Source organism: Vicugna pacos, chromosome 17 (genome assembly GCF_048564905.1).
Source record: "Vicugna pacos chromosome 17, VicPac4, whole genome shotgun sequence".
Lineage (NCBI taxonomy): Eukaryota > Metazoa > Chordata > Mammalia > Artiodactyla > Camelidae > Vicugna > Vicugna pacos.
In genome coordinates, this window is record NC_133003.1 from 18,428,576 (window position 1) to 18,449,061 (window position 20,486).

General features: G+C 46.7%; 2 protein-coding genes across 8 annotated transcripts in view; one reads left to right on the forward strand and one right to left on the reverse strand.

Annotated features, from left to right (window-relative positions):
* ZDHHC3 (zDHHC palmitoyltransferase 3) overlaps positions 1-8,203 on the reverse strand; it is a 60,424-nt gene extending 52,221 nt beyond the window's left edge. For 4 of the 5 annotated variants that reach the window (XM_031686696.2, XM_031686694.2, XM_006200709.3 and 1 more), the window contains exon 1: positions 7,958-8,203. The gene's annotated coding sequence lies outside the window, so the exon portion shown is untranslated. Of the gene's footprint in view, positions 1-2,263; positions 2,603-7,957 lie in introns of those variants that run through there. The other variant, XM_072941109.1, reaches the window with a different exon arrangement.
* Positions 8,204-8,233: 30 nt separating this feature from the next.
* EXOSC7 (exosome component 7) overlaps positions 8,234-20,486 on the forward strand; it is a 30,857-nt gene continuing 18,604 nt past the window's right edge. For all 3 annotated transcript variants that reach the window (XM_015236219.3, XM_072941114.1, XM_072941115.1), the window contains exons 1-3: positions 8,234-8,338; positions 18,154-18,255; positions 18,555-18,649. In XM_015236219.3, coding sequence (XP_015091705.2) covers positions 8,282-8,338; positions 18,154-18,255; positions 18,555-18,649 — 254 coding nt within the window. In that variant the 5' untranslated portion in view covers positions 8,234-8,281. The remainder of the gene's footprint in view (positions 8,339-18,153; positions 18,256-18,554; positions 18,650-20,486) is intronic.

A 20,486-nucleotide genomic window follows, 5' to 3' on the forward strand; every position in this document is an offset into this window, starting at 1 on the left:
TTCATAAAATTCCAGAATGAGTCACTAAACTTCTTCCAAAAGGTAAGGGTGTGGTATAAAAAAAAGATGCCTTATCTTATCTTCTGCATCGCACCCTGCCAGGCAGGGAAGGTGTCTAGACAGGCAGAGTATGTCAGTCTGTTCCATAGATCTTTATCAACAAGTATACATAGTTTCTCCCTCTACAGGAGGGTCTGTCTGTCTCCCTCTGCCTGCCTCCTGCCCCTGTCATACTTAACCTTCAACAAAAAACGTGAAAAAAAAAAAAAGCCCCTCCCCCACCCCAATCTAACCCTATTCACATTAAAATTCACTGAGGAACCAGGAAGTGGTCAGTAAGCTAAATTTGCCTTCTTGCCTCATAACCGGCCAGTTTCGTATAAAATCTACTCATGTACAAATTCAGACTCCTAATAATGAATCTTCATTTCAGAAAAAAGTTTGGGATTTGGACCGCTCATGGAGGCTAACATTTCCTCACTTCCTACAACTGACTATTACAGTAGTACAGTACTACAACTGGCTAGTTTACCACCTCCCAGCTTTCTAGATTAAAAAAAAAAAAAAACCCACATATAGGATAACATAATGCATGTTAACAATGTTGAGGATTAATACAAACTGCCACTTGTTTGGATAACACACTCATTTTCTTATGGGTGTGCTTTATCATTCGTTGCAACAATGAGAAAAAAAATGAAAACATGACCACGCATAGTATTAACCAGTTAAAAAAAAATCACTTTCTGAGTCAGAATTTTAGAGTGAGAAGGAAACTGAAAGACCATCTAATAGATTTTAATCAAACTCCTGTCTTACAGATGGGGAAATCAAAGTCCCTCTGAGATTTTGTTTACAACATGCTACAGGAATGGAGGTGGCCACCAACATTAACTGCCCGCTCATTATAATCGAGGATGTACACAAAACAGCTCATCTTAATTCATACAACCTAGCTTAGTAGCTTTTATTATTCATTGTAGAGATGGAAAGAGTGAGGTGCAGAGGCTTTTAATAATATTCTCCAGATCAGAAAAAGCCAGGATTCAAAACCAGCTCTGCCTGCCACCAGAGACCACATTCTGAGTACAGCACATGACTGCTATTTCTTTCTCTCTCTCTCTCTTTTTTTTTTTTTTTTTTTTTGCAACAAGGGGAGAGGAGGAATGACCAAGCAGGAAACACGAGTTCTGCTTCCTTCCTACTCTCTCTCACACATTTCATGGACCTGAGAAGTCACTTCAATTTAGCTTTAATGTCTCCATCTCTAAAGTGAATGGAAAAGACTAGCTCTCTACACTTTGTGAGTTTTCTTTAAAAAACTGAGAAATGGACTCCAAGCAGGCTTTCCTTCCACTCCCAGGAGCCTATAATGCCCACTCTTTCTTTATTTATTTAAAAAAGGGCATTCTTTCTCCTGTGAGCCATTTTAGTTTTGGCTGCTGTCTCTTTAATGGAGCAGGACATCCACGAGGCTACCTCACTCACTGTGGTCTTCAGAAACACAGCCTTTTGGAAAGAGATTATCGGGACGGGATGAGCTGACTTCTAAACTCTGAGCCAGCCTGTTCTACAGATGGGTAAAGAAATGAAGCTCAAGGAGTCAACTGATTGTCCATAAAATGGTTAGAGGCGGCTAATCTTCCTTCTAGGTGTAACGGATGGTATCTGCTAGTTGCTTATGCTGTCATCTCCCTGCACTAACTCCTCCTTCCAAGGAGTCTGCAACCCAGCAGGAAAATCATTACAAAGGCAACAATATATCATTGATCTAGCTACCCAATTAGTATTTGTCAACGAATGTGATACTCTCATAGTATGAGGACCCCTTTGTAGTCAGGTGCATGATCTCACTTGACACTGAACTGCCTCTGGCCTGTCGGGGTAGGTTCCAAGATGGGCATTTTTACTGGGTATGCAAGGCATGTGGAATGTGGAACGGGCCCCTGACTCTTACTGAAGGTCTACTATGCAGGCTGTACACTAGACACACCTCATCCAGTCTGATGCTCACAACTACTCTATCTTGTAGGATAAGCCCTGACTTTCCCACCCCCTTTTAGGGGTGAGGAAACTGAGGCATGGAAAGATTAGCCTGTGTTCATACTTCCAGGAAGCAGTAGAGACAGGATACATTCCCAAGCCTGCTCTCATTCCAGAGCCTACTTTGAACTACTCTCTGCAATCATTAACTTTGCCCATTAACTAGAAACCAAAGGGGGAGGGGTGCTGATGGCTCCACTAGTGACCTCAGGTTACTTACAGCTGCGATCTCTTGCCCACACATGGTCACGCAGAGATGGCACTATTGGGTGAACCACATGCAGCGGTCTTCACAGGCCACAGACTGAAACTGAAGCATTTTGTGCTCGAAGGTGGGGCCCTGGCCGAACACCAGCCAACATTCAGAAGGCTGATCCTGCCTTAACTCAAGAAGTAGGAGGGCTGTGAAGCTTCAGACAGGAGAGTCACCCTACGATTGAGTCCTTAAAATCTGCTTTTGTGGGGGAACACTTCCTGTAGGGCCAAGTCCCAGCACGCTGCTTTTTCTGAGGGAAAGCCCACCCATGCTAGGCAGTGACCAACCAGCAAAGGGGCCCACCTGAAGGTGCTGAAAATGGCACCTGGCCCCACATTGTGCCATGTGCAGACATGCAGCCACTGTGACATCACCCAGGCAAGAGCTTAGCTTTTTTAGGGACTAAGAGCAAAAGCACTTGGAGGGATCTGAAAGAGGAGCCAGAGAAGGGGAAAAGAGAACCAGTTGCTGTAACTGTACCAGGCTTCAAAGAGGGGAGACATTTCACTTTCAGGTCTCTGCTCACCCCACTCACCCCAAGCCCTGTAAATGGCAATACAAGGAGCAGAGCCTTGGGAGGAACCTGGGCCCAAGGAAACGAGGCTCTGTAAGTTCACAGCTTCTGCCTGCCAGGCAAGGTGCACTCCGGGATCTGCGAGAGGGTTTGGAGATAGGTAGGAGGCTAGTGCCAAACAGAATGAAGACTGAACTTGGTGTCAAGAGGCCTGAACTCTATGCCCTGTCCTGCTGCTCACTAACCTCATGATTTGGGACAAGACTCTCCCTGGGCCTCAGTTTCCTCATCAATAAAACAAAAGGAAAGACTGAGCTGACTGCTAAGGTGCCCTGCAGGGCTGAGATTCTGATTCTTCTGTTCTCAGAAACAAATTCAACATCTTTATTAATTTCTTGAGTTTCTTTTAATTGTTGAAAGCATCACTTAATGTCCTTTCCCCATTCTTTGTTAATGTTCAAAAAGAAACCCACCAATAACTTGTCTGTTAGCAATTTTCCTGAGCATGTTCAGCTTTTTCAATGAAATACGACATGTCATTACAACTTCTCTTGTTCCTTCATTTAATGTTTTGCAGAGTGGAAAAAGCACTGTCAAACTACATCAAATATTACAAAGTAGTAAAAAGAGAAATCTTCAAGTCCAAAGTTTTTACACATGACTATTTTTCAATGTTTAAACGTCTGCATATCCAAGATCTAGTGTGACTTCTACAACCTGGTAAGACAGTCATTTTGGTGTAAAACGAGGCTTGGCAAGGTTAACTGACTTGCTCAAAGTCACAAAGCAAGTCAGTGGCAAAGCCTAGATCACTGGAACAGATGCCCAATAGTCTTTCCACCACAGATCATTATCTTCCTAACCAGCCTTTCTAGATTCTCAGCTACTATTTCTTGGCTTGAAAATGCATGCTTTCTACACAGCAAAGTCAAAACCAATTGCAATGGAACTGAGGCCAGAACTGTACTCATCCTATTAGGCCCACTGTTCTAAGGTGAAAAATCAATCCTATCCAAAGGCATTCCATCCCCAAGGACCCTGGAGAGGTCTCAGGTAGCCCAGAAAATCCAAAGAGTTCAATCAGCAAGTCTCTATATACTAGGAATGTTACAGTTTGGAAGAGACTCTGGGCATTCTCCTGGTGTTTCCTGGCATTGCCTGGATGAATGACTGAATTAGGTGGGACACGCAAGGCAGCTTTCTCACCTTCACAGTTGAGAGTCAGGAATGACCTGGCCAATTGTCTCTGGAAATCTGATTTTTGAAGAGGAAGGCAAATGATTTAAAAATGCAAAAACTGGAAGAAACTCAAAGTAGCGCAACACTGGCCTCTTTTTACCCCCCTCAATATCCAGACAGCACTCTTTCATTTCTGTTTCAGCTTCTGTTACTTTCTGTGGCTATCAGGGTGTGTATATGTGTTTAAATATTTCCAGATTTGCTAATCAGGACATGTGACCCCCTTTTCTCACACATGCCTTAATGCCCTAAGGAAGCTGCCACCCGCTCAAAATGAAACACACATGAAGGCTCTTTCTCTAAGTGAGAATAGGCTTTACCCATGTATTCCTATCAATTTTTCTTTTTTTCCTTTTTAAAGCTGTCCTAGCAATTTTTTTTTCATTTTTTATTCCTTTTTCAGTGGAGGTACTGGGAATTGAACCCAGGACCTTGTACATGCTGGGCATGCACTCTACCACTGAGCTATTTCCCTCCCCTCATCAATTTTTCTATCACTGAAATCACAAGTTGTAATTTCTACAACAGCAAGACAGACACAGACTTGCTGGCCTGACTATGACAGGTTATTAATACCCAGTATTCCTTAAGACAAAACACAGGAAGGACAAATGCAAAGTGTTTAAAGGAAATAGATCTATAGGGAAAAGAGTAGCTCACATTTGCTTTTCCGGGGTGCTGGGCTAGTTGTGAGAATGCAGACGGGAAGGCCTAAAAGTTGGCTACCTCTCTTTAACACTAGTAATAAAATGGTCCCTTGCTGGGCTTTTAAGAGCTCTCTGCAACTTTAGCACCACACACTCAGCACTGCCCCAAGCTCTTCCGTAACTGACTTTTATTGCTTTAATTAACCAAGGCTAGGTGGGACAGATTTACTCCATCTCTGTAATGTTATTGTTACCTGCCAGTGGCTAGCAGCAGCTCTTTACCAGTTGCCCTTGATGCCTGGCCTGCACAATTAGCACCTTATTATAGGCCGGCCTCTCTTCTAATCACCATGTGTCTCAGTCAAGCATTTTATTGTCTAGTCCACATGCTAGTTCAAGAGCCTGGGCTCCCCAGTTATAATAAATCCTAAAGTCCTTTTAGGCAAGTGTGTGTTTTCAGTTTACCTCCTCAGGCCCATGAGAACACGAGGCATTCACAGATGCAAACAATTACTTCCTGATTGTTTGAAGAGCTCCTCAAACGGCGTGAGCATGTGATTGGAGTTTGGGTCTCCACGCCTACCTCAACCCTCTGTACCAGACCCAACGGATACTGCTGTTGAGGGCTCTCAGCTACTTTGAGTTAAGCTCCACTTGGCCCGCATGTGACCTTTTCCCTTATCTAAAACAGACACAGGAGCTTCCCATAGACACCACGTTCAACTTTCCTCCAGAAAAGGGATTCAGGGGATGGGGATTTACGCTTGAACAGACTCCTTGCTTTTGGAATTAAAACCAACTATAGCTTACAGGGCATTACCAATTCCTTAACAGAGGCCTCCTTTACCAAACACTCTGGTGAATGAAATGGAAGGGGGAGAGGGACAGGGACACCTGCCTAAGGGGATGGTCAGGAATGGGAGCTAGGTCAGGTCTCAAACCCTGGCTCTACCACTTTAACTAGTTACATAATTAACCTCTCTGCACCTCAGTTTCCCATTCTGTGAAACAGGAATAATACTTGCCTCAGAGGGCTACTGTAAGGGCCAAGTTAGTTAATCAATTTGTAAAGTGCTTTAGAACAGTGCTTGGCACACAGGAAGCACTAAGTCAGTGTTAGATAAAGCTATTAAGAGTGCAGAGATTTAGAAAAGACAAACCTACAAAACAGTATGCCCTCCAAGGAATCTGACAGTGACAGGAAAACAAGTTGGTTAGTAGAATACTGTGCCATCCTTGCCTTCTTGATTTTCTAGCAAATACACAATATTTGAATTGCTTCAATAAACCAAAAAAGAACTCTGAATTTACGGGGTTTTGAAATGTTGAATGCATTATCACAACAAACAGGATTTTTAAAAAGTGTTCTGGCAGCATTAAAGTAGAACAATTAGTGAAGGTGTCATTGTTTTAGCAGAGAATTTAAAGTGAGCACTCTACTGTTTACACCTCATACCTACTTAGTCTAACATGTCAGACACTGTTCATAATATTATTTAGCAAATACTGCCAACCCTTCTCCCCCAAGGAATCTTTAGTCAATTATCAGGGTAACAGTTCAAATGAATGCTCTATATTTTTAAAGACACTTTGAAAGATTTTTATATAAAGATGATTCCATGGTATCCAAACTCATACTTTCTGTGTCGTTTCTGATCTATTCACTGCCACTTTAAAAATAATCAATCCTCTTAGATACCCTAGCTAATAAAATTCTACATCCCAGATCTCTCCTTTCCGAGCAATCTCTAGCACAAAGTACTACTACTTCTAACATCAGCAGTCCCTTGTTATCTCATCATAAAGGTCCTCACATAGAATCCCGGCATCTAACCTCACACAAAGGCATCTTGCCACAACAGGTGGGGCACCTGTGCTTTCATTAGGGAGGAAACCCTTCCAGTCTCAGCTCTCCTAGTTTCCCTGGAGAGCAAAGTCCAACATTGCAAGACTTCTTCCCTGTAGGTGCACTTGTAGAGAACTATGTAGAGATATCAGAAACAACTAATGTCCAGTCTACCAAGAAGTGATAATCTGTTTTAGAGCTCACCAGTTTAGTGCTTACGGATGTGGGCAGGTATTTCCTTTCCATACCCTCCTCAGCCCACTGTCCTCACTGGTGCCACTATCACAGCTCTTACTACCATGTTCTGTGGTTATGTTGGCCCCGCAGCATTCCCCTCTGCCAGGGTGCTTTTCTGGGCAGAAGTTGTGTTCCACTTGTCCTAGCGTTCCAAAGCTCGCACAAAGCCCAACTATAGAAAACTCCCAATAGTTTTCCGTGAAACTTATTGAAGCTACTATCGATGAAACTCCAAACGTTCTTTGGATGCTGAAGCTGTCAAAGGTTGCTTTCACTTTTGAGAACAGGAGGTTCCTCAAAAATGGGACACTTGAAAAAGTCATCAGATTCCTTCTTTGTTTCAGTCACTTTGGGTTAACTTTTCCCCATTTATCCACATGGTCCCTTTAAAATTTGTTTCCTGCCCTGTCAGCCCCGCCTTAATGGGCTCCTTCAGTGACCCCCACATTCACCTTGCAGGTATCCTTTCTGGATAGTCAAGGCCCATATTCCTACTCAGCCACGACCCGGAATGGCATTTTTTCGGGTACCTGTTCACAGCTCCCAGCCATCACCCCATCAAGCCGGGGCTTCCAGCCACGGCTGGGAAGTGCTGGGGACGCCTGAGCACTGCGCCCCTCGGCAGCGCCGGCTACCAAGACCACCGCCCCCCCTCCCGCTGCTCTCTTTGATACAATGCTCCGGCAACCACCGGGGGCAACGGGATTCGGTAAGGTTCTGGGTCAGCGTTCGGTCAGTCAGCCCCAAAGAAACAGCCGGGGTGAGGGGTAGGGGGAATCCCTAGGGTGGAGCGAGGACGCCTCGGGACTAGTGGGCACTGACTCCTCGCCCGGACCCTTCCCACTGAGAACGACCTAAAGAGGGCTTCATCGCCTCTTTCTTTTCTACCAAACTAGGAACCAAGGAAATTAAAGAAAGGGAGTCAGGAGAGGAGCGAGGAGACAGCCCCCCAGGTCAATCACAACGTCTACCTCCCCTCACTCGGGGTCAGTCTCTCTCTCTCTCACTCACGAACACATTTACACATACACGACCTGCTGTTTCAACTCCAGCACTCAGTAAACCGCCGCAAGCCTGTCCCACTGCTAGCGCGCTGGCCCCGGCCCCAGCCCCGGCCCGCACCTCTCGTCTCACCCCAGTTTTTTTCACCCAACCCGTTTCCCCACCCAACTGACCGTGAAGCCGGAGGCAGTTCCCCAGTCCCAGGCTCCCGGTGGGGCTCCCGCCGCCGCCGCCGCCGCCTCCCTCTGCAGCGCCCGACCCCGGACCCGGCCTCGGGCTGCAGAGATGGCTCCCCGGCACGAGGCACCGCGGCTCCCTGGACTTGGCCAGACACAGGGCGGCGCGCAGGAGAAGCCCATCGAGCTCCCGGCGCTGGTGTCGGCGGCGGCTGCAGGAGCGGCCGCCGCGCAGGCTTATGGCGCACGGGCGCGGGGGGCGTGGCCGGCGCGGGGGCGACGCGGGCGGATGACGTGCGGCGCGCGGGGCGGCTCGGCAGCATGGCGTCCGTGGCGCTAAGCGAGGCGGAAAAGGTGTACATCGTGCACGGCGTACAGGTAGCGGCAGCAGCGGCGGCCGACGCCGGCCGCCGGGTTCCCCTGGTCCTGCGGGTCGCTGCGGGCCCTCGGTTCGTCCAGGGGGCTGCGGCGGACTGGATTTACCTTGTGATGAAATCGCTCTGCTGCCGGCGAGTGCAGCCCGAAGTCGGCAAAGCGAGCGTATTTAGGACCCGGCGGCGAGCATCTATTTAGGATTGTATACGTACTTGCAGTTTTCTGGGGCTACAAGGTTCTGAACCCGGGTAGGAAGCGGTGGGTAGTCCCTGAGGCCTTTTCTTAGAATGGGAGCATTGCTACCAGGGCCATCTTTTCAACCTTCTCGTGTCGTTTCCTTGGGCTGAGCTTCACTTTTCTCTTCTAGGAAATGGGGGTTGGTGGGCTTCTGGCCACGCCAACTGGTTGGGAGGCACAGGGAGAGGAGGCACCCGAGTGAAAGCGCTTTGAAAATATAAATCGCCTTACAGATAAAGGGGGAAGGTGTTTTAAAAAGCAACTCCACTGCCGGTAGCATAATCCTTGCTGTTTCCCTTTTGCCAGTGGAGAACTAAGATCCCCAGAGGTAGCTGTAACTATGTTAAGATCTTCTGTGCGCAGCCTTCAACCTCTGGCTTTGACTACTCCAGAACGAGAGTTGGAGAATATTGGGCCTAGTAATGAGCTACCAGGGAAAGCCAAGTGTGTCTTGTCTATAAACCTCCCTAGTTTAGAGACGTCTCCTAAACGTCTTACCAAAGCCTAGCCATAATCCTGTTCCTGCCTGTACAGACGTAATCATTTTGTTTTACTTTTCACTTTCACCTAGTGTGGTCAAGTTCAGCTTCTGGTGTCCGTTTCCATCAGTCTCCAATTCCTTTATTATTTCAGAGATGAAAAAAGGCAATGGAATATAAGATATTTGCCAAGGGAGCAGTATAGTTAGTGGGGGTCAAAGGAGCTACAGAATACTGAGGACTGTCATGTTCTGAAGGCTTCCTTAGGGGGATGGAATTCCTTCCCTAAATCCAGGTCAGGAGATCCTCCTGTGTATTTTCAGGACTCAATATTTATTCATTCAACCTAGACTCAAGGGATAGGAAGGTGCTTACCCTTAACATACCTCCCATGCTAGAAGGTAGAGACTGAAATTACAGATCTATTTGTGTATTTATATGTAAAATTGTACCGAATGCTGTGAAGGAAAAACAAAAATCAGAAACCTGATCTAGTCTGGGAGGTTGGGGAGGCTTCCCTTAGGAAACAGCATTTGAGCTGAGCTCTCAGCATGACTAAGAATTAAGTAGGGCTTGAGCCTTACAGAAGGAAGGATGGTGAGTCCATAGCCCCTTCTGGTGAAAGAAGCATGGAGCCACATAGATTGACTAGGGGAAATGGTAGAAGGTTCATTTGCAGGCCTCTTAGAGGCTCAGTCACTCATCATAGATTTTGGAAGGTAATAATCTGTTGACTTGTCTGTATGGGACCCTTAAGTTTTAGTCAGTGTCCAGCACTTGGAAAGTACTCAGTAACACTGAAGGAGTAAAAGGGAGAAGAGTTGAACAGTGTTTTCATTTTTTAAATTAAACCTCTCACCAGCATCATGGACCACAATTAGGGCCACAATTGTTGGTAAATGCTCTGCTCTATCACAGAGGCATGCACAGTAACTGACTTGAAATAAATCTCTTCATAAGCACTGTTAACATTGGCCACAAATTTGCTGTATTTCTGGAGGAAACAGATTTCTGTATTTATGAATGAAGGTAGAATGCATGTAAATGAGCCTACCACAGGATCTCCACAGTTCTAAAAAAACCTAAACTTTTGTTTCATTGATCTTTGAGTGCCAGCAGTGCCCTCACAGAACTAATCTTTTTTTGTTTTACTTTTCACCTTTGGTCCTGTATGGTCAGTTTTAGCTTCTGGCATCTCTTTACTTTTAGCCTTTGATTCCTTTACTATTTCAGGGATATTTTACCTTGGTTTAGTGGTAGTTAAAAGCAGTTGAAAGCAGGGAGGGTATAGCTCAGTGGTAGAGTGCATGCTTAGCATGCACAAGGTCCTAGGTTCAGTCCCAGTACCTCCACTAAAATAAATAAATGAAGTAAAAGCAGTTGAAATTAACCTCACAATGTGTGTTGAGGATTCAGTTGCTGGTAACAGTAATAAAAGCAGATAGGGTAGGTGGTCCCCTAGACACCAGATGTGGCTTTCTTGACATAAGAAAAGCCATTTTCAGCCTAAGCCATTTTGTAATCTAAGCCTGGCCACAATACTTGTCCTTGAACAGGTCTCAGTAATTGATGATCTTAAGGGAACAAAAGAATGCCCAAACAACTGTTCAGGCAAAAGAAGTAACAATAGCAAACATATCAGTTGTAAAGACTCTCAGTTATGTTTCAGTGGTAAAAATTTGCCTGAAGCTGTCAACCACCAGAACAACTGGAACCTAAAGGGATGATAATGTTGACCTTTTCTGACCCTCTTGACTTCAGTCAAGTAAAGCTTGGACTCTGTTGATATCTGCCCCAGTTCTATGCTGAACTCTTTTTGTTCAAGCCCCTTTATGAACATGCATACATTGCCCAAACCCCTTCATGAATATGCATGTACCCTTAGCTTAATATTTGCCCAATTTTGCTGTTTGGGGAGATACTGCTTTGGGAAAGATCCCTGGTGTTCTCCTTACTTGCTGCAAGTAGTAGATCCTTCTCCTAGTCTTTGGCTTTGTTGTGTCTTTTGGCTCAACACCCACCAAGAGGTGAACCCAGTTTTTGGGTAACAGTAACCAACAAACTGGCTGAAGCAAAAAAAAAAGTTTTCGAAGGCTGCTAGTGTTTCTCCAGGAATTCAAGAACAATGAAATTCAAGGGCATCTCCAGGTTCTCCCTTGCTCATCTCTACTGCTTTGTATGCCTTTGCTTTATTCTTATCTATCTTCAAATTAGCTTTCTGTTTCTCAGGACAGGTGGGAGAAAGAATGTGATAGAAAGAAAATTGTTACCCCCCATCTCCTGGGGTTACAGTTCCTCTGTATAAGAAGCTAGCTCTTCTGGCTCAGTTCCAAACTCGTGTTCCTGGGAGAAAAAACTCTGGTTCAGTTGGGTTGGGAGAAAGGATGGACAGAATCATTCAGCTCAAACATGGCCACTGAGGGATGGGGCCCACTTCAAAGGAGGATGAATCATTTTCAGGTCCTCGGAGAAGACAGAATCCAATTCAGGCAGTTCAGGAGACTTTCATGATGGGCCTTCTTATAGAGGGCAGGTTTGGGGGAGCCAACAAGAGATGCTGAGGAGCCCAAACTAGCAACCACAGGGAGCACTACCACCCCTAGGCCGAAGGGACCAAGGGAGGAAACAGTGCTGCCAGATGCCAGTGATAGCTGGAACCTTGGAGGAAGAGCTGCCCAACAGAAGTTGTAGGCTTGAGTAGATGCAGGCAGAAATATGGCCCCAGGGTGGCAGGGGTGGGGTGGGAAGCACCCTCTGATCTCCTTCTGGTACTTTCCATTGGCAAGCCCAACCAGAATCCAGCAAAGGGAGTCCAGGTGATGCAGTAGGAGGGATTCAACCTGGTTCACAGATTAGGGCAGGGAAGGACAGAGAATGGATCTGAGGGAGTGAGGCAGGATAAATGGAAAGGTTGATAAATCAATATTTTAATATATGATTTGATTAAATCCCCTCTCAGACTTTGAAGGCTGAGATGTCCCACTTTTGTTAGGTACATGATCTATCATAATGTTTATCTCATTGAATCTTTATAACAGCCCTGAAGGTAAGTATTACCTCTACAGATCAGGAACTAAGCTCAGAGAGGTTAGGTCAGTTGTCCAAGGTCACACAGTATGTGCTTGGACGTCTTACCCCAAAACTGGGTTTGCCTTTCGGTGGGTGTTGAATCAAAAGACACAGCCAAGCCAAAGAGCAGGAGAAGAAAGGATTTATTACTTGCCATACGTAAGGAGAACACCAGGATCTTTCCCAAAGCAGTGTCTCCCCAACAGCAAAACTTGAGAAATTTTAAGCTAACAGTACATGCATATTCATGAGGGGGCTTGAGCAGAGAATTCAGCATAGAACTGGGGCAAAGGTTGCCAGAGTCCAAGCTTTAGTTGATTGAAGTCACAAGGGTCAGAAAAGGTCAAAATCATTCCTGAGGTTTGGACCAGTTTGGGGTCCTAGCCTAGTCACCATCCTCCACCTAGGTGGGGGCCTTAGTTCCTGCAGAACAACTCAAAGATGCATATCAGATTGTTACGTATATCCCTTGAGGAGGAATTAGGGCTCTGTTTTATCACGTAACTATTTCTTCACTGCTTTTGTTCCCTTAAGATCTTTCATTCCTAAGGGCAAGTACTGTGGCCAGGCTTAGATCATGGAAAGGCTTAGGCCTCAAATGGCTTCTCTTATGTCCAGAAAGCCATGCCTGGTTCTCTTTTTCTGGGGACCCCCTACCCTCTCTACTTAAAGTGGAGCTGGGATGTAAGTCGAGATCTCTGACTGCAAAGCCTAATTCAACTCTCAGGCCAAGTTCCCATTTTTAAAATAGGGATCCAAAGGCAAAGGCCAAAGAGAATCCCCATTTTGTCGACTTCTCTTTCTTCTGTCCTCTGAAAGCATGTGGGGAAACAGGATGAGGGAGGGCAAGTTCTGAACCCCCCCCCCTTTTCTAGACCTTAAATAGTAGACAGACATATTGCTGTATTGTTACATTTTAACATAGTATTTTTCCCATATCAGTTCTAAGTTTCTTTAGAACCCTATTTGGCATTTATTTGTGCAACTTTTATTTTACGAATTTGTATCTCAAACTTCTTTTTCCTCTGTTTACAATATGGAAAATTTGGGGACAGATCTCAGAATTTCCAGAATTAGGCTTTAATCCTTTTTGGGTCTGCTTGACTGACTAAAGTTGTGCTCTTTCTCCATGAAAAGACATCGCCAACACCCATCTTAGCCCAGTGATTCTGAAGCCCTGAGTGCCTTTTACTCACCCACAAAATACCGCTTCCCAGGCTTTACTTGGAACCTTCTCAATCTGAATCTTCAGGGCCAGGTCCTGGGAATGGGCCTTTTCCCAAATGTTGGGAGATTTTTATACAGCCACCAGATGTTGGCCCACGGGCACGCCACTGGCCAGCCCCAGCCTAGCCTCTGCTGCAGAAATCTCTGCTCCTCCCGCCTAAGGACACGTGGCCTCCTGCCTCTGTTTGCATGAGGACTTGGAGTGAGACGGAGCAGGACTCCTTTCCCAGCTCCACCATGTGCAGTAAGAGTGATTTTTACCTGAGCAGCTGAGCCAGCTCTCCGTGTAAAATGAGAACCTATCCATCTGGGGGCAGAATGGGATGTGAGGAATGGGGAGACCAGAGAGTATGCAGCACCTGGAGTGTGGGCAACCCTGGAGGGGAGTTGGCTCCCTTTCAGGACTTTTCCATCAGAAGTGTGGCTTTGTCCGGAACCATCCATACTATATCCCCAGACTTCACTGTGACCCCATTAGGGGTTCAGCCTGTGGCTGCTGGGATTTAAGTTCTTTTGATTCAGAGGGCTAGAGGTTATTAAGTAATCTCAAGAAAAAGGGGATTTGTGGCAAGGGCTTGGCAGCTCTGGGGCCCTGCCTCTCCTGGGCTCCACTGTGGGTCTCGTGGACTGGGCAGCTCTGCCTGTCTTTGTGTCTGTGGTGATACCTCCCCTCCTCCCTTCTCCGCAGCCACTTGCTGTCCAGCTGCCCTTCACCTTGGTAAAAGCTGCCCACCTCCTTAAGTCTGTGAGTAAGACCTGTCCAGCCTCCCTCCACACCGTGACCTGTCAGCTCCTCTTTAACTCCTTTTTCTTTCCAACTATTTCCCAGATCAGAGGTCAGATTCCAAGAAGAGAATCAGTTTCATGCCAAGGTGGGCAGAATCCCAAACTAAAGGCCCATCAAACGCCCATCAACAGGCTTGGAAAGTGGAACGAGGATCAGCACCTCCTTTCCCCTGCTGTGCCGTGGGCCTGGGCCTGCAGAGCTGGGCCCTTTCCCAAGTGGGGTCTCTTTCCAGGAGGGAGGCCTCCTGGCCTGGTCTCCATTAGCAAGCTCTGCGCCCTTGGACGAGCCAAAGCAGGGGTGTCAGGTGTTAACGTCACCTCTGAGGACCACTTCGAGCAAAAGTCCTCCCTGGTGCGTTGGATTAGGGGTGCCGACGTGCCCGCTTCTGTTAGGGAGTAGAACAGACTGGGCACCTGGGTGTGAGGAACAGCAGCTCTGGGTTGAGTCCTCTGTCTTTCTTTCCACTCTGTCACAGACAGGAGATCCAAACTTGGTGCCTCAGTGTCGTGTCTGTCACCTCTCTTGGGTTGTTTTTAGGATTCAGTGAGGTAATGCATGCCACCAGAGGCGGAGGAAGGGAACTGCTGAGTGGGGACACATGCGCTGCACTGTGCTGAGGGCTCTCCTTAAATGACTTATGGCTTTTGGGTTCTCCTGTAACTCTGTAAAGTTGGGGTTATTTCTGTTTTCTCACTAAGAGGCAGACTCGGGGCTGTTGGGGAACTAACTTGCTCAAGGTCACAAAGCTAGTAACAGCGGAGATTCAGATATAGGTTGGAGGTGACTCCACACCACACCCAACTGGCAGGGTTGTTGGGATCACTCAGGTGACAACTTGAAAGTCACCAGGATTCATCCCTGCATCCAGAAAGCCTTTGCTAGAAAGGTGCTCTGTCCCCTCCGCTGAGAAGGACAGGGCTGCACTCCATGGTGTCACCTGTGGACATGGCTATTCATTTTGCAGATGGCACTCTCCCCGCAGGGCTGCACGTGTTTCAGTGCTCACACATGGATTGATTCCTTTGCTCCTGAATCCTACAGATGACTCAGAATTGTTGTAGGATGTCAGGCTCTGAGCCAGGCCAAGCAGGTTTGGGCAATTTCCTAAGACTTTTATGAGGAAAAGTGGATTTTAAAAAGTTGTCCTGTGTGCAGTGATTCTTGGACTAGATTGTTTGTTTTGTTGTTTTTCTCCCGTTGTGTGCTTTCTTTTCCTATGAAAAAAAAGTGTACTTCATGCACCCCTGGAAAGGGAAGTTTGTAGCTTTTTGTTTATCTCTTGTCACCAGAGCCTTCCCAACTGAGCCTTCCCCAGGGAGCAGAGAGTGATTTACAGGCTGGAAAGGCGAAATCTGGTGAGACCCAGCTTTCTGACACCCCTCCAGCCTCATCCTGGGACAGTGGGTTGTCACTACAAAGGGTTATGACTAGATCTTTCCAGAGGGAGTGGTCATTTAAAGCAGGAGTTGGAAGCCCTGCAGCCTGTGGCCTCCCCGCTTTCACAGTCGTTAGTCACCATCATCAGGACCAGCTGGGACAGCCAGCCAGTTTGTCCTTTTAGGGAGGCCTGTGCTGACTGCAGATCATAGTGGAGAGACCCTTTAGAACACAGGAAGCTATGCCAAATTGTGGTTAAGACCTCTGGCTTGGAATTCTCCTGGATGTGAAATTCTGTTGCTTTTCAAGAACATGTCTCCCCAGATTCCAGAGAGGGGTTGCCTCAAGGGAGGGAATGGCTGGGAGTGGACGGGCTGCAAAGGGACTTCACCCAGACTTAGGATGTTCATTTTCTCTCCTTTAATAGGAGTTGAGAGGGTGAAAGAGCTGAAACAAGCATGACAGACGGTAGTAGTCAGTGCTGTGTGGTGGGAGTACGCAGTGTTTTCCGTTTCTGTATTTCAGTTTCTCAGAATAAAAAAAAATTAATCAGATGTGCAATTAGCCAAGCAGTTTAAAGATAAGTTTCCGACAGTTGCATACTTCACAACAGTGGTTTTTTTATTGTTGTTGTTTCGTTTTTGTTTTGAATGTTTTGAGGATCATTAACCCCTTGGAGAATCCGATGAAGCTAATGATTCTTCTTCTGATAGAGCTTCCAGAAAATGTTTACAAAGAATGAGGAGGATCCCTATGAGCTGATACGGAGTGATTTCCTGCATATGTATTGTTAATTGTTTAAAAAGAAGAAGCAAGGTGTAAAAGAGTTATCTGTAGTAAGCCAACTTTTATATAAGAAAGAAAGGCTTATAAAAATACTTGTGTATCTGTTCATTTGTGCAAAGGAAATACAGGAGAGATGAAACAGTAACTAAAGAGATGGGATACCTGCCTGGAGTGAGTGGGAGGGGCTAAAAAGAGGGAAGGGGCCTGAAAACAGGGACAAAGGGAGAGTGACGTTTCTGTGAGCACACCTTTTCTGATAGCTTCGACTCCTAGAGCTGTTACTACAAAAGTAAATAAGTAACCAAAATAGCCGGGATGTGGGGGACCCAAACTAGAACCCCAACAGTTATAAATGAACTTGATTGGGGTGCAAATGAGTAACAGAGGCTCAGGAAGAATGAGGGGAGACAACTGGGAGAAACAGAATTTTGAGTGGGTGCTAGAAGGCTAAAGACAAAAAGAACTCTACACAAATACTGTATTAGTGAATTTGTTTCTCACAGGGGCATGGGGTAGCAATTTTGAAACTACTTTATGTGTATACCAAATTTAACAAATACATAAATACATTGTAGATAATGAGAGCCAGGTTTCTCCCTGTCTAAGAAAGAAGTTATGAATGAGATGAAGAGGAAGGTTAGAACCAACTCCCAGTATGAACACATGGCTTTTTAATAGATATGTGGATAGAAACAACTAAATGTAGGCGTGTGTATATGTGTGGGTTAATGCACATATTTTCAAGTTCTGCTCTGCTGAGATGTAGAAGCAATGACAATAAACTTAGCACCCAGATCCTGGTTTTTAAGTAGTGCTCTCCAATAAAAGGAACCAGGGCTGCTTGGAAGAAAGGGCTGATCCCAGGGCTGGGGCAGGGAAGACATAAGAGGCTGGAACATCTTGTGTTGTCAGAAGTAAAGAAATGCTCACAAGAAATTGGAGATATGTTGAAAGAATGCAGGAACCAACCCAAAGGAGCTCCCAGTGGCCAAATCTGGATCACTTTGAACAACAAGATAAATAATGTTAGTACTGGGTTATAACCACAACATAAAATAGGTATCTGTGAGTTACACTGATAGAAGTAAATAACTGAGGGAGTCAATAACTGGATCGCCCTGAAACCCATCTTCTGCCACAGGGGTTGGCCAGCTTTTCCTGTAAAGGGCTAGACAGTGAAGATCCTGGGGGTGCAGGTCATACAGTCTCTGTCTCAACCACTCAACTCTGCTGTTGTAATGTGACAGCAGCACAGAATTCCTACACGAATGGGCTTGGCCGTAATCCAGTAGAATGGTTTACAGAAACAGGTGGCCCACGGGCCTCGCTTTGCCGACCCTGTTCTAGAGAATGCCTGTTGTAGAAGCTATCAGCTAGTTGTTCTTAGCTGCGTACAGAGTAAGTCTTTCTGAGTTTGGGGGGTAGGAGGACCACAGCTGAGCCAGCTGTACCTGTAGCCCTGAAAACCCATACTTCTTGTTGTGACTTCAGAATTGCAGATTTGGAAAGAGGCAGCTGACTTTGTCTCTTGCTCGGATTTTGTTCATTTTTGTGGGCCTGTTCTGTATAGTGGTATGTCAATTGGACTTTGTGCTTGGGCAGACCTGGATGGAAGCCTAGCTTTGCTCTCCTTTGCTGTGGGACCTCAGACGAGTTGCTTAACTTCTCTGAGTCTCCATTTCCTCATATGTAAAATAGTAATGTTACTAGCTCTGAGGGCAGAATTTTTGGATGATTCACTAAGAGGAAAGAAGCTGTACTGCATATTTCTCTAGGGGGAATAAGGAGTTGAGTCAGTTTAGGAGTCTGTTGGAGGTTGGGGATCACAGCCTTAGGACTGTGGTTGTTACACTCAGGAAGACCTCCGCGTGGATGGCCGTGGTTGTGAGGACTACCGATGTGTCGAAGTGGAAACCGACGTGGTGTCCAACACCAGTGGGTCTGCCAGAGTCAAGCTGGTGAGTGCTGTGGCCACAGTCCATGGCCAGGTGGAGGAACAGATAGGCCCTAGGGAATCAGCTGCCGGCCCTTCTGGGCTTTGGGAGCACAAATTGTCCCAGGGGAAATCTAAGATCCAAGCCAAACTCTGGGAGGGAGTCTACATAGATCTGGAGGACCCTCACTTTCTCAAAGGGCCACTTTCCAAGTCCCAGCACTGCTCCTAAGAGAGTCCCCCGAACGTATGTCCGGGAGAGGAGGGGGTGGTGGGGTGCCTGGCTGCCTGCCCCAAGTGAGGACCCTTCTTGCCTGTCTGCAGGGTCACACAGACATCCTAGTGGGAGTGAAAGCAGAAATGGGGACACCGAAGCTAGAGAAACCAAATGAAGGTTACTTGGAGTTCTTTGTTGACTGGTGAGTACTCTGAAGATGTTTACTTTTGTTTTGTTTTGTTTTTAAGAAAAACAATTTAAAAATGAAGATTTTTGAATGAACCTCTGGTTTCCTGTTGAGCCCACTTTTATTTTGTATTTAATCATCATCCAGCCAGCCAGCAGCTATTTACTGAGTTCTCATACGTGCCAGGCACTGGGGAATGTGAAAGGAGGTCTTGGCTGGGGTCCTGCCCCATCCTGCTCAGCTGGCCCTCCCTGGGCCTCATCTTCCCTGCCTGAAAAAGGAGCGCAGCTGCCAGGCAGCCCCGCACGCAGTGGTTATGAGAGTTAAGAAATGATGGATGTTACAGAGCTTTGAAAAATACCAAATAGAGCTGATGAGGATCATTGGTCTGAAAGGCCCCGCTTCTCTTCCTGCTCTAGCTTTACAGAAAACTCTTCATGACTTGCTTGGCAGAGCAAGGACGAGGGCCAGCCAAGCAGCCTGACAGGCTGGGGCGGGTGGCAGCCAGGTGGGCTGCGTGGGTGCAGGAAAGAGCAAAGACTCGGCAGTCTCCGCGGCCAGCCGGCCCACCTTGCTGCTGGCTTCCTCCTCTGGCCAGCTGTGTGACCTCAGGCTAATCACTTAATCTCTCTGTGCCTAAAGTTCTTTATGGAAAAACTGGAGATAATAATACTGTTGTGCTGAGGAGGAAATGAAGTAATGAAAACACAGTGAGCATCCGGTGCAATGATTGGCTAAGGGGGCTTTCAAAAGTGTTCTCTCTCTCCCTCTTGTTACCTCCCTCTTCTAGGGGTTGGGTCTTTTTATCGGGTTGCTGGCCCAGTCTCATCTTCTGCCTGTAACTCCCCTTCTGGGTAGGTGGTGACAGCAGACTTTGAGGTGGGTGAGGATCTCTGCCAGCTCATTCTAGGTGATACTGTACTGGGGGGCCCCAAGACCACCCCTACATTCGGAGCCTTGCTGAAAGAAGTCAGAACTTAGCTATGATTTGTTGCAACAACAGAAATGCAGCAACGCGTGTGTGATGATTCTGCCCGAGAAAAGACTGTCCACTAGAGATGCAGCACCCGGGGATTTTACTGGGGCTGGTCACGCAGGCACCCTCTGCTTGGCACATACCAAAGTTCCCGGCTCCTGGAGGGAAGGCAGGTATTGTTTGCACAGGCGAGGCACAGGTTACTGTTCACTGGGTACTCTGAGGGCCGAGGGCCCAGAAGCCAACGGAGGGCCAACCTTGCAAGCAGGCCTTGCGCCCGCGATGTCAGCCCCTTTCTGCAGAGATGCTAACCCACGTTTGCATAGTGAGCTACAGTCTTTGGTCTTTACTTCCAAACACAGAAGTGGATCCTCGTCACACTCCTATGAGAGGGATCTCACACGGGGTTCCAAGTGACTTTCCTGGGACCACATGACTAGTAATGCCAGCTCAGGTCTATCCAGCTCCTAATCTTGGCTCTTTCCACTTCATGCAGCCTGCAGAAGCCAGCTTTCGGGGGATATTGTGCTTGGAGCTTCCAGAATGTGTCTGTGTTCGTCTTTCAGGTCATTTTTCCTTCCAGCCCATTCCTGCCCCCTGCCCTGGCCCCCCAGCATTCTCTTCTTGGTTCTGCCCAGCTGCCCTCACCAGTCTGAGTTGTGCGGTGGAACTGGTCCCTCCTTTAAGTTGCTGTGCATGATGATGACCTTGTTCAGGCCTCCGCCTTATCCTCTCCTTTGCTCTTGGAGGAAGAAAAAAATGCCTCTCCTGCCTTGATCTGCCTGATTCAGTGCAGTAAACAGTCACTGAGGAGCAGACACCATGTGTTAGGGGCTATAATTTGCTTTCCTTTTCTTCCTCTTCATTATCTTCTGC